At 43.5% G+C, this 14,305-nt stretch overlaps 1 protein-coding gene across 14 annotated transcripts in view; it reads left to right on the plus strand.

Moving 5' to 3' along the window:
* Positions 1 to 14,305, plus strand: part of AGAP1 (ArfGAP with GTPase domain, ankyrin repeat and PH domain 1) — a 550,828-nt gene that overhangs the window by 369,606 nt on the left and 166,917 nt on the right. For all 14 annotated transcript variants that reach the window (XM_033424652.2, XM_033424661.2, XM_012533195.3 and 11 more), the window contains one exon: positions 5,513 to 5,681. In XM_033424652.2, the coding sequence (XP_033280543.1) occupies positions 5,513 to 5,681 (169 nt within the window). The remainder of the gene's footprint in view (positions 1 to 5,512; positions 5,682 to 14,305) is intronic.

The raw sequence follows: 14,305 nt of genomic DNA on the forward strand, positions 1-14,305 counted from the left end.
ACGTCCAGAGCCTGTGCTCCGCAAAGGGAGAGGCCACAACAGTGAGAGGCCCGCGTACCAGAAAAAATAATAATAATAAAAATAAATAAATTATCACGTAATTCAAAATATTTGCAATGGGCATTTAGGTGCTTGCTTATCCTTACCATTATCTAACTTCAGTGAAAATTCTTGAACTCAATTTTGTCGTATCTTTGAACCTTAGAATTATTACCTAGAAGGGAAATTCCTGGGGGAAAAATGTGGCCATTTTTTCAGGCTCTTGATTTAACAGTGAATATCCTTCTGTTAGCAAGATATGTGAGTGTTCTTATAACACCAACTCTGGTTCGGTATTCTCTTAAGTTCCTCTATTTTCTTCTTTACAGTTACGGGAAATTAAAATGTTGAAGTGTTAATGTAAAATGAGTTCAGACCAATAAAATCAAAGGAAATACAAAAAAAAAAAGAAAACATCCTTAGGTGAAACTTTTTTGTTTTTTTTGGTTTGTATTTAGAGAGCGTGACAATCAGTAAAATACTGACAGGGTACAAAGTACAACGTGGTTACCATTGCCTTATTCGTGCTGAGGAGTCAGTGATATTTATTACCCACATCGCTTTTGCACCATCGAAGCAAATTTCAACAGAGGGAAAAAGCAAACTATGTCTTGGGGTTGTTTTGAAAATAGTGTCGAACTCATGAAGCCCCTGATAGGGGGTTGAGGGCCACACTTTGAGGACTGCTGAACTTAGGTTATGCAAAGAGAAAACACGTGACTAGATTAGCCGTGGCAAAAAGACCAAGGCAAGCATCAGTATGTCCTAAGAGTTACCTCACTTAGACAAAATATTAGATAGTAATAGCAAATAATGAATTTCTCAACATTTATGTACAGTTAGAAACCAGAGCTTATTGAGAAAACCTAATTGGAACAAAGATTTCTGTAACTTTTCCATCATTTAATTATGGGAATGAAGGATCTTTATACCTTTAAAAAGTATATGTTAAAACTGGAGCAATGTTGATTGCATTTCAAAGCTGTGTGTTTTATGCTGATGATCTAATCTTGAGATGCCAGTCACATCATTGATGCGTTTGGGTTTAGCTTTAAGATCTCGTTAACTGCTTTTTGGTACCCTGTGAACACACGAAGCAAACCATCTTTCACCAGACAGCCAAAGGTAACAAAGGGATGGGAGGCAGTGAGAATCAATATAGTAAGAGTATTTTTAGGGACTATTGATGGATTGCTGTATTTTGAGCTTAACTTCAAGTGCCAATGCCCCAGAGCTGACTAAGATGAACTCACCATTTACTGAGAACTGTAGGCCGTCACGCACACAGAGGGCTCTGGGATGGGCAAGACGAGCCCCACACGTCGTTCCCTTGGCCGTCTGGGGAGAACTCGGGTGGGGTGTTTTTAGGAGCTTCGTGTGGTATCTTGATGAGGACTTGGTACCACTCTAATTGCCGGAGCTGAGTGCCTTCCAGTGATGACCTCCCAGTCCTGGTAATGGGTAACTGTGAGATTTTAGGACAACAGCGTGACAGCAGCCAACCCGTTAATTCTCGAATCCGGAGAGATCTGGTTACACCCACCGAGGCACTCAGGACCCCACGCCCTCTCCCAAGGCAGCCCCGCCGAAGGTGGGAGCCACACTGAGCTGTGCTTCTGTCAGCAAGCTGAAAGCTGTGGGTCCCTGACACGGCTCTCCATTGCTAGCAGGTTCCTCTCACTGCACCTCATTTGCATCTGGGACATCAATTAGCATGTTTGTTGAGGCTAATTGAATGAAACTCAATCATAGCTCTTAATTGCTTGACTATGTGAAAAGAAATCACATTAATGCAGCTAATTAAGTGTACGGCAATAGATGCAACATAATTAGGAGGAAAATGTAAAAAACAAGGGATGGCAAAGGTGCCGGAGCGGGGTGGCAGGGGGACGCTGTGCTGGGTCCTGGAGCTTCATCCACGCGGTCGGGGACGGGTCCCTCTGCTCCGGCGCCTGCCTGCAAAAAATAATCCACGAGGTGAGCATGGACAACTTGAGAAGAAAAATGCAAATAGGTTTGCAATTACTACTTTTTCAAGCTGTTGAGGGGCAGGAGATAGCACCTCTGGGGGGCCTGGCTCTTGAGTGGGCCCCGGGGACTTGTTAAGTGCTGTTTAAAAGTACTTGGCTTTGAATTACCCTCATGCCTTGTTAAAGGGTTTTTTCCCCTTTTATCCTCGATCAGCATTTTCTGCAAGGAACACGGAGAGGGGTTGTATCTGTAACGTTTGCATATCAAAATCAAGCTCGCTGGCTTTATTTCCCCCTGCACGGTCCCTACCTCGGACCATCAGGCTGCGCGTCCCACTTCTGAGGAGGCGACATTGTTTGGTGGTTGTAGCTTTAATTCCTCAAGTACCAAGCTGGGGAGAGATGAAAAGGGTAGTTCTTTCAAAAACGGAAAACTCAGTGTTGTTTCTCTTGGGAGAAGCTAGAAGCCTCAGGCTCACATATCCACCTGTTTCTGAAAGACTTTTATGGATTAGGAAATGGGTCTTGTCACATTTTTATAAATTTTAGTGAATTGCCAGACTTCTATTCTGATTTTCTTAAGAACTGGTTCTTCTGCACGTTCAATGCCTAACTCAGGCAGGAAAACAGATCCCCCAGCCCATGCTGAGCCAAAGATAAATGGGTTCTGTCGCCGCGTTCAAATCCAGAGCGCCAACACTTGGTACATTTCTATAATAATTTTAAATAAAATATCCTGGTTATTGTATGTTAAAACATGCCTATTAAAAAAGAGACCACGCTGAGGCTTAGTCACTCTCTGATTAGCCTCATTTTAGAGCCCATAAGCCATAAATGCTCAATTACACTCCTGTTATTGTATTTTAATTTGTTAAGAATTGGCATTAAAGAAAAAAGTTGTAGCAAGTTGATATTTTTAAAGGAGTAACTATGCAAGAAGGAATTCATTATTTACAAGCATTAACTTTGGTTTTGGGACTTGGGTTTGCCTGTTTGGAGTAAATGTTAATGGAAGTAAATGAAAGATGCTTAAGAACAACCTTTTTTTTTAAATAACCTTGACCCTTGGCCCTGTACTGACCAAAGGCCACTTCCTTCTTCCGTGTGCTTTTTGTCGGCCATCCTCGTGGTGAGCTTGGTCATGAGGCTTCTACATTTCTTTCAGTCCGCTTTATCCTTTAGCCTAATTTAATGATAATAACTTTCTTTCCATCCTTTGTCCTCATCCTTTCAAAACCACAACTTTTTTCATAGTAGATTATATTTGCGGCAGGGGGCGGGGGGGAGGGGTAGTCGAAGCATCTTGCCTTTCAAGTGGAGTCTTTAGTCTGTTCCCAGCTAGACACAGCCCACCCCTTCTCCAAACCTGTGATGACCCTCCTCCTAGATGCCCGTGGCCGACCCCGGCAGATGTCCCTCCCTAAGCTGCCCTGGGAGATTAAATGCACAGCTGGGCAGCCCAGGGTGCATCAGCACCTCTGCTCCTGGCTTCCCCGGCTGACAGCATACGTGCCGGTGCAGATGCTTCTCTCCGGATGGTTTGTCATTGCTGAGGAAGGCCCAGCCTCGCCCCTCCCTGGAGGAGCTGATCTGAATTTGCCCCTACTTGGTGCAGCTTCTGATCCTTTGTTTGTCTTCAGTCCCATGTTCCTCCTGATTCTAGCCTCAGCTTTTTGACCTTGAGCTCTGCACTAAGAATTGGCCATTTGAGGTCTGTCCTTAGGAAGTCACCCTGGATGCTGCGTCATCATCTCCTGGGCTGGTGCTTGGTGAACCTTCCAGGGTTCTGTAATCTCCATCACAAGGCCCCCGTTCACGTTATGGAGTTTCTCTTCCAGCCCTTCCTCCTGTGTTGAGAATTCGCCCACTCCCTTTCCTGAGTCTGGGGTGGCTCCCATGCGGCCACGAGTCCAACTGCTTGGGTTTCAGGTGAGGTCTGACACTCAGAGCTGGCCCTCCCTCCTACAGATGTTCTCTCTGTCTCGTACGGTCCCAGCGACCCATATGCGGGTTCTTCCCCCTGTGTTGGAATCTAGTACTTTGAGTTCCTTTTTGTGCCATAACTTCTGTCAGCAAACTTCCTACTTGTGGTTAAACCAGTGACTGCTTCTCAACCCCTTCACCTTATGGAGTATGGACATTGCCTTGCAATTAAAAGAAGCCACTGGAGTCCTTCTCTTGGCTTCCCTAGCACCTTCTGTGCCCTCTGAAGCTTCTGCCGTTCACCTGGACTGACTTTCCTCGTCCTGCAGGCTGAGGCCTCTGACCCGTGCACTTTGCCGGTAGACCTTCATCTAGTTCTCTCTCTGTATCTGTTGACTCTGTTGATCGGCAATTATAAGGAAACAGCTCGCTTCTCCAAACTCCCTGGGTCGCTTGCAGTCGCACACCGGATTGTTTGGCAGTTCTTCTAAAATTAGATTGACGTGAACCTTATTGTTTATAATCAATACAAATTTATTGGTCTTTTCCCTTTATATCCTAAAAGGAATCCACCAAGATTCTGCCAAGGAAGGAATCTGTTTATTTCATTTCCTGGTTAGTCTTAAAACACTTGAAATACTATTTACCCAAGAGTGATTTAGATTGTATCCTTTCTTCATGTGTGATGTTGGTTTAATGATATATCTGCAGAGACAGGGGGGTTCATTGCCCCCCCAAAATGTATGAAAGGGTCAATAACTCCTCTAATTTGTCAAGAGGCCCCTCACTCTGGCTCTCAGTTGTCTTCTCTTTCCCCACCCAACAGCCGATTCTTAAGTATTGTTTTCCTCCGTATTGAATTAGGTGACGGCACAAAGAATTCCCTGTGTACCTAGACTTCCCTGTAGTTCCGTGATAACTGCTAGTCATTGACCTCCAAAGTGTAGACAAAAGCAAGATACTTTTTCTGAGTACAGTGAATCACTTGGAGAAACATAATGCTTGAGTAAAAATAATGTGCCGCCTTTTTTAGCATCCAGCTCTTGTGACCTCCGTGTGTTTTCAGCACCGTACCACTGACCCCCTCAGACATCTTCCTGAGCAAAGTGCTTGACCTCTTACTTAGAGTTTTCACCTGAGTTCCCACCAGACAACTTCAGTCTTACCTAGATGTCTAATGGTATTGCTCTCGGAGACAAAAAGGTTATTACAAAATAGTTCCTACTCCATGGAATTTTACCCAAAACTTACAGGAAGAGCCCAGGTTCCTAATGTACCATCTAATGTGCAGCAGCTCACAAAATAGGATTTCATATCCGTACTGGTGTCTCATCCTCCTGGGTAGAAGGCATCGACTGTGTCTCCTGTATTTCCAGGGGTTAGTTCAGGACACAGAGGCAGAGCTGGTATCAGTGTAATGATGATGCCACCAGTACCAGACAGATCAAAACCGTATCTTTCAGTGCTTGCCAGCGTGGAAGGGTCATAGGATTACAGCTCGGGATGTCTGACGGGGCCTCTTGTCCTAGATGTAAAGGTCTTTCTTTGAATCTCTCTTGGATGTTTAACGTTTTGAACAGGACTACATGCAGAATGTTCACGGCAAAGAGATTGATCTCCTGAGAACCACTGTGAAGGTCCCAGGGAAGAGGCCGCCCCGAGCCACATCGGCCTGCGCGCCCATCTCCAGCCCGAAAACCAACGGCCTGTCCAAGGACATGAGCAGCTTGCACATCTCACCAAATTCAGGTAAGCTCACAGCCGACATGCTGAAGAAATCCAGCGCAATGGCAGCAATGGGTGGTCCTGGCTGGAGGACAGTGCCGAGGTTTTTGGATTAAGTGGAGATGTTGACCATTAAGGCTGTAGACTAAGGTTTACAAGTCTCATCTCTTCTGTGGATGATTGTTTCCGCTACACCCTTGGGTTCCTGGACTGCCAACAAGCAAACTGTGGCCCTTTGAGTCACAGCTGCACAAACCACTAGGCTTTCCCAGGGCTGGGCGGTTGAAAGTCACGTTTTACAAATGATGGAGGTTTAAGGGCCTTCTAAAAAACATGAATTCATTGTTAAGGTGTCAAGGATTAGTATTAACTAATTTGTAGTGACTGTGTGTAGAAAAATGGAAAAGCCATTTGGAGCAAGATTTAAAGGAAACCCCTGGGCCTGTATAAAAGTTCAGATTCTCTCAGTTTTCTCTTGTAACTGTTATGTGATTCTTTCACACAATTTTGGTTTTCTTTATCCTCTTTTAAGGGAGAATTTGGTTTTCGCTCAGGATCAGAGAAAGTTAGTGTTTTCTCGGAATAGATGTGTTGAGAAATTCCTGGCTTCGGTGTGCAATGCAAACCATTCAGAGTGTCGTGGTTTGTTTTTGTTTAAGAGTCTTGGCAAACTGTGCTGTGGCTTTTACCTTCCCATGATCGCTTATCAGAGAAAAGGTGGTAAGAACCGCTTTAAGTCTTCCACCAACAAACTCAGACTCCTCCAACATATGAAATCCCTTCACAGATTTCAGTTGTTTCCTTTCCTGTCTCCAACCTACATCTGATCTTCTCAAAATAGATTTCTGTTCTGCAGTCATTCCTAGCATATGTCTCTGCTTCTGAAAGATGCTGCCTTTTTTCCTTTCTGAAATGTTAAATGTTTTTAAAGAGGAATAATGCTGACCCCACAGTTCCATGGCATGAATGACATTGTTTGGCAAAAGGAGGGTAAGAAAAAGGGGACAGAATTCGGGGTCCAGCAGCCTGGGTTCTACTGCCCGGTGCTGCATGGTGTTGAGCAGGTAACTGAACCATGTTTTGCATTAGGCTGATCTTGCCTGGCCCTGCCCCCATCACAGAGGTGTGACGGCAGGTGCTGTGGAAACTCGTGAAGCACAATACAACCATCAGCTGTTGTGACTAATCAAAATAAAACTGGCCTTTCTGATAACAGAGACATTAGTTCATTCTAGAAAGGTGATACGGTTACTTTATGTGGTCTCATGACCTGCTGACCTTCCTTCCAAGTGGTACATGAGTTCTCCTTTTCTAGATGGTGTGCTAACTCCATGGGATGGGAAGAGAGAAAAGCGCCCAAGAAAACTATGTTTCTATACTGAATGAAAAGCTAATGTCTTCATTAATTTATTTATTTGTTCAGAAAGTCCTTGCTGAGCACCTGTTCTGTGCCAGGAATTGTGCATTCTGTGGATCCAGAACCTCTGACCTCCGGAACTCCTGTGCGAGGCAGTCACCCTATAACCAACTGTCCACTTCCCCTTCTGACCATTGGACACATCTGTCCATTTATTTGTTCAAGTCAGCAAGCATGTATGAAGTTTCTAATGTGTGCCAGTCACTGTCCTGAGCTCTGGGGGTACAGAAAAATGAGGCATAATCCCTATCCTCTGGAATCTCACCCTCTGGGAGGTGGGAAAGGTGAGCAGATGAGCCAGTGCAGTGCAGCAGCTCATAGGAGGTGTGAAGGCCCAGGGGTGATGTGCTCGGCTTCACCCCAGGAGGTGGGGCAAGGCTTCAGGGCTTGAGGGATGCCTGTGTGGGGTGTGAAGAAAGGATGGGAACTTGCCGGGCACATAGGATGAGGGAAGAGTCCTGATGATTTGAAGACGTGTCGGCTATGTAAGATTTGGAGTTTGAAATGTCATCTTGAGACATCTTTGGGGCTTAACTGCCACTTACTGTCCTAGGGAAAATGTAATGTTTGATTAAAAATAGAAAATACAAAATGTCACATGAACTTTATCATATCCCCAGAGGAGGTTATGTCATGGGCCTCAGCTAGGGATTGAGTTTTCAATGCCCAGTTGCTTTCTCTTTAAGATTCTTGCTATTGGGTGAATGGGAAGATTTGGGTCACGATTGAAATCCCTTTTCCATGGTCACACCCATGGTCGGTTTATTACAGCACATCCTGTCAACCCTAAGCTGGGGAAATCCCCATTCAAGGAGCCTGGTAGATGTTTCATCTTCTTTGGGTCACAAGTAGGGACTCGGAAGTGGGAATATGATGTCCGCAGGAGCACAGCACCACTGTGCTGTGGAAAGTCCGTCATGGTCACAGCAGTGCCCAGGGATGGTGTCCTCAGCTAAGCCTGTGGGCAACGTCCTTGGGTGGCATCACCCAGAGCTCTACCCTGTTGTTCATAGAACTCTCTCACGTGGAGAATTCCAACCCAGCAAATTTAATTTCAAGTAAATGGATGCTACTTTTAAGTGATGGACTTTTAGCTAAAGATAGGTATTAGTTATTTTAGAGCTAACTTGCCGAAGAACTTAACACACTACTTAACCTCATCTTTCATTCTCAACTCATTTGAATTCTGCCATTTTGTTTTAGACCTCTGGAGTAACTGGGCGTCTTTTGTTTCTTTTTAGCTTTTTTCTTTTTTATTCGTTTTCTGTCTCCATGTTATGAATTAGATCAATGTTATGTGCCTTCCCTTCACATAGACCTGATACACACTTGTACTGAAATCTTTGTGTGTAACTTACTAATGTCTTAGCATAAAAGTCCATAGGCAAAGTGACTCAGCCAATGGATATAAACACTTACAAGATTCTCCGTACATATTTCCAAATTCATTTCTAGAAAGGTTTTATATAAAATACCCTTCCGTCCATAAAGTGAGTGCTCATTTCACCTCTACACATTTTTAGAATCTATGCTAATATTATAAGCAATAAAAATACCTCGTGTTTTGTTTATTTGGATTTCTTCAGTTAGTAGTGAGGTTGAACAGCTCATATATTTATGGGGTTTATGTGGTTCTTGTGTTGTAAGTGTGTAGATGTATCCTTTGTCCCTTGTTGCACTAGGTGCTTCTCTTTTGCTTATTGACGTGTAAGAACTCTTCGTATATTAAGGATAACAACACTTTGTAATATATTTTGCAGCTATTTCCCCAGTTTACTATTTGCTTTTTGAATTTTGTAGTCTTATTTACATACAGTTTCCCCCTCTTTAGTATGTAATCAAATCATAAGACTTGTACTTCTGTAGTTTCTACTTTAGATATTTAGAAAGCCTTTAATAATCCTGAAATAAGATCATAATTCATATATATGTATTTCAGAGTTATAATTTTATTGTTGTTCCTTTTCCCCTTTTTTATAATTAACCTCTAATCCACCTTTAATTTGTTTGGGTCTATTATGTATAATAGGAAATCTAGTTAAACTTCTTATTCAAATATATAGCTAATTGTTCTTTCTCTCTTTGTTATTTCCTTTTCCTGTTGATTCTGTTTGTCACCTTTCTTGCACAACTAACTCATTTAATCAAATTAGCTATGTTTCTGGGCTTGAAAACTTATTCCATTGACCTACTTTCTCCACGTTGTGTAGATTTACCTCATTGTCTTAGATTCATGGCTCAATTTATATCTGGTAATGTAACATATAACATGGTTTCATATTACTCTTTTATTTTATAGTGTTTCTTGGTTATTGCCACCATTTATTTTTTCCAGTAAACTTCAGAATAACTGGAAACCTTTCTCTTCCCCCCTAAAAATAATCTCATTGTGACTCTAACTGGCATTGCTGTTAATCTATGAATTAATTGTGGAGGAACTGACATCTTAACTATGTTGAGTTTATCATAGAACACAATTCTTTCCCAGTTTATTCAGACTTATTATATACCCCTCAGTAAACTTTTAACACTTTTTTCCATTTAGATCCTGTGTGTGTCCTGTAATCCATTCTATTACTTTATAATTTTTGGTGAAGTGTGAAGCTGATACTTGGTGGGGCGAGGGGTTGTCTATTCTATCATCTAATTGGTAAGAAATAAGAAAGATCCTAATTTTTGTATTTTTTATATCCATCCATCTTGCTGAACTCTTCCTGAGTTGGAATAATTATCCAGATGTTTCTCTTAGTTTTCTAGTGTGCAGTCATAATGCATTCCATGTTTCAAACATTATGATGCCTAACTGTGTGTCAATGTTGACTTTAGGTTTCTCCCAACCAGTTTAATGATTTGGACACCTTATTGCTTTGCCTCCTGTACCATTCACTTACCATCATCATTGAGTCTGCTGCACGCCCAGCCCTGAGGAGTGCTCTGGAGATTCAGGGGGCCCTCCCTCCAAGAGCTTACACTCCGATGGGGGGTGGAAGAATCAGAAGATAAACACACAAGCAAGACCACTGAAGCTGGTGATCATTGCTAAAGGGTCTAAAAGGGGCAACTGGATAGAAAACTACTTGCAGGAGATGGTGGTCTTACATTATTCCTAGTATCAGGGAGTGGTTGGCCAGTATTGGAATGCTGACTACCTTTCAAACATTAAAATGCTAGAAATGTGGTGCTCTTAATAACGAGTTTCGCCAGGGACTTGGGGAAGAGGAGGAGAAACACATTGTCATGCCTGACACTGCATACCTGCATACTGATAACCCAGCCTGGGTCTCATCTGGGGGCTCGCGAGTTAACCAGAGCAGAAGAGCTGCCGTGAAGATGGGGTGGCTGCCAGCTCCATTGGGCACCTGTGGGATGCAGGCACTGCAGGCTGAGGGACACGTTCAGGAAGAGTTGCCCAGTGGCATCCCCACCACCAGCCCCACTGGGAAAGTGAGCGGCGTGCCTGGGGAGGATACCCTGATGTGGGTGCCCATGCTTGCAAGAGAAGGAAGCAGGTTGGAAAACTCAGACCTCTGCATAGACCCGGGGAAACATAAATGAATGGCAAGGAAGGGCAGCTCTGACCATGAGGGACGTAATGCAGGTGTGCCAGCCCGCCCATGAACTTGTATTGTTGGTCAAAGACAAACCCACCAGTTAGCATGTGCCACACACGTGCCCCAGGGCTGCCGAGTCTGTTCAGCCCTGATCTTACTCATAAACATGAGTGGGCAGCCAAGACATTTGTGGACACCAACAGTCAAAATGTGAAAGACCAACATAAGCAAAAGGACAACTGATCTTGGAAGAAAGAGAGTGATAATTTGGGGAAAGAGAACTTAAGAGGAAATTACAACTAGGATCATCAGAAAGATTTAAGAGGTTGGCTTTTGTATTCCAAAATGAAACAAACAGACAAAAGATGACATGAAAAACCTGGGGAGAAAGAGTTCTTGGAAGTTAAGGAGAAAGTTTGCAAAACTAAAAATTTCAGTAGATGGATTACATACTATAAAGAACTTGGCTTAAAGATACTGTTGGCAGTATAACAGAAGAAAATATGCTGGAGGTGACAAAGGAAATGCCAGTGTCTTCCCATCTGAAGAGTCAAGTAACAAACTGGATGGGAGAGGAAGCTCTGTAAACACGGCCAAATCCCCAAAAGCATCCAAGATAACGGGAAGACTGAGGTTACCTATCAAGGAAGAAAATGCTGATAGTCCTTGACCTTCTCAAGAGTAACACCTTATATTTGTTACAAGAACAAATAGTTTTGATTCTAGAAGCTTATGTAGAGCCAAACTATTATCAATCAAGTGTGAAGACATTTTTAGGTCACATACAGGGATATAGAACACTTCCCTCTCAATGGATTTCTGAAAAAATTACTTAAGCATCTACTGCAAGAAGAAGGAGAAGGAGGAGAAGAATCGAGAAGATATTTCTTTATTCAGACCTGGTTAAATTCCACCTTCCCCATCACATCTTCCCCTTCCTCCAAGGTCACTTGCTGAGGATGCCCAGGGCAGTATCCACCATTTGCGTTCCTTCGGCATGGAACCTACATTGCCATTCTAGTGGGAACCCATCGGAAACCACATTTTAGAGTCTGCCCAACTGTCATTTCAGGGACGCTTCCAGGGAAGGGGGTCAAATGTCCAAAAATATTTTCTGACACGAGTTTTTGGCTGGGTTGGTAGAATAATATTCATATATGACAGAATATAGGATTGTTTCGGCTCTGACAGGTATTTTGACATTTCAGTAGACAGCAGGAAAACATAATGGCCAACAGTAGGGGCTTTGGAGCCAGAAACACCAAACTGAATCCCATCTTCCCCATCTTAGGACCTAAACCCCAGCTTCCTCATCTTGAAAATGGGAAAACAGTGCCTACCCCCATCCTTGTAAGGATAACACACTGCATGCCTCTCCAGAGCCTGACCCGGGGTGACTCTTCAGAACTGTATCAGGAATCCATCATCATAGTCGTGCTCATCACTAGTGAAGAAAAGAAAGGAAGAGGGTTGAGAAATTATGTTTTTGAATTAATTTTGGTAAATGCCGTGAAGTGTTTATTTAGCTTTTGAGTAGACATAGTGGGTCAGAATCAACTAAACCCACGCCCCGCAACCCACAGCTGCCCCCATGATGGCAGAGAGCTGGGCAGCCAGAGAAATGCCCTTCAGGACTTCCCTGGATCTGCATGGGGGGCTCTGCTCCAGTTGTGTGTGTCCATCCTCTCTTTATTCCTGTGTTCGCCATAACTCCTGGTTGCGACATTTGCTTCCCAGATGACAGCTATCTTCTCATCCCTATAGTGTGTCTTTGTTGGGTATTTGCAACTGTGGGTGTGTTTTTATCCTAACCAGATTGATGCTGAGACCTGCGTGACGGGGAGACCTTTCTGCCTCGTCTTCTACCCCCCCACCCCCCCGCACTCAGGCCCCCAGCGGTTTCAAAATATGAAAGCCGTCTGGAGGGTTGAGGCTGATTTTCCAGGGGTGGGGGCAGGGATCTCAATGTGTTTTGAGTATTGAACCGCTGTGGACATCGAAAGTCTCAACCATGCTGTGTCCCTCCACACTTCAGTAATCAGGGCATCCAGCAAACCCATAAAAAACCCAACTAATAGCATGAATATTCAGTGACCTAGAATAGTAATTAGTGTCATGAATATTAATGTGATCGGACTTGCTTTTTTCTCTCCCATCCTCTCTCTCCCTCTCTCCCTCTCTCTTTTTTTTTTTCCACTTAGCCGGCTCTAAAGATGGGTCATAATGAGAGCATTTAAGAGGGAGCGCGCTCTCCGCCGTGACAGGGACTGGGGTAATAAGGAGAGCTTGATTAACGCGGAACACTTGGGGGAGAGATGAGAGGCTTCACGTGGGCCTGGTCGGGGGAGGCAATGAGACCCCGGCAGCTCTGTTGCTGCTCCCGGAGATTAATGAGGCCTAAGAGTGCATTAGGAACAGTGACAAAGGTTTGATCTAATGGGCTCAGTCATTTTTCCTTTGAGTGACAGACGCACAGAAGTAATTGGCTGTGCAGAATGGCAGCTCATTGGCGGTACTTAAGGACACATTATCCCCGTTGTGTGGCCCGCAGAGGCTGTTTATCAAAACCGCTCACACTGCAGACGCTGAGTCGCTAAGCTGCTGCTACAGTGGTAATAGCTATTTAAAAAAATAATAATAATAACGCAACATGCAACATCAAAACTAGATCCGTGCTTGTCTTGTAGAGACAAAGTTTCTCTTTGTTTAGTTTCAAATGGGCTAGAAGACATTTTCATAACTCCGGAGTCTGTGGAATCTGTTCTGTGCACCGGATGAGCAGTCTCCTCCCCGTGGGTCGAGTCGCAGGCTCGTTAGGACATCAGAGCCCTTGGTCACCCGATGATTTCCCACACTTTGGATTCTGTTTGCAGCATGAATCCGCCGGTAACATAAATTGGATGCTTTGACCAAACAGCCTTCTAGCAGCTTCGGTGGAGCACTTGCAGACGATCGCCTTCTTGGTTGAGAATTAATTTGCTGGAGAATACTCCCCAAAACCAGTACCACGTGGTGATGTCTGCTTCCATAAACCAGGTTTTATTGGAGTAGGTTTTGACGGCTAATTAATAATTCATTATTTTTCGGTTAAAAACGTTTCGTGGGGTTTCTCTAAGACTAAAATTTGAAGAAGCTGGTGACATCTGAAACGAAATGGCTCTAAAGTTGTTCTTTGATTCTTTATAAGAGTTTTGGCATCTGCTTTCAGGAGAAATGCCTTCTTACTGTTAGCGGTTTCTATGTTTAGACGACTCTCCCACTGAGATTTAGGCAAATGTGTGCTACATTGTTTCCATCATTAAATTGTAAACTCTCTGAGGCGTAGACCATTATTTCTCTTCCTTTGTTGTCCTCTCCTAGCTTCGTGACCTAGCAATTATTTTTGCATTAAGTAAATATTCCTGAGTATCGCCCATCATGTGAGATGTAAGTGATAAATATTGAGAGTAAGTATTGTTTGCTTTCAGATAACGGTTCCTCCATTGCAACATTCCGTGATCAAGATTACTGGGGTACAGTTCACATATAAATCAAAGCCATGCCTTCCAGTTTAAGGAGACTGTCTTCAATCATTTGAACTCTAAATGGAGTGTTCTTTTGTGTAAGAACTCACAAAAGCAAGTTAATCCTTGATGATTTCCGTTAAAAACGTAGAAGGATGAGGGAGATAGTGAGCCATA

This window comes from Orcinus orca, chromosome 7 (assembly GCF_937001465.1).
Source record: "Orcinus orca chromosome 7, mOrcOrc1.1, whole genome shotgun sequence".
NCBI lineage: Eukaryota > Metazoa > Chordata > Mammalia > Artiodactyla > Delphinidae > Orcinus > Orcinus orca.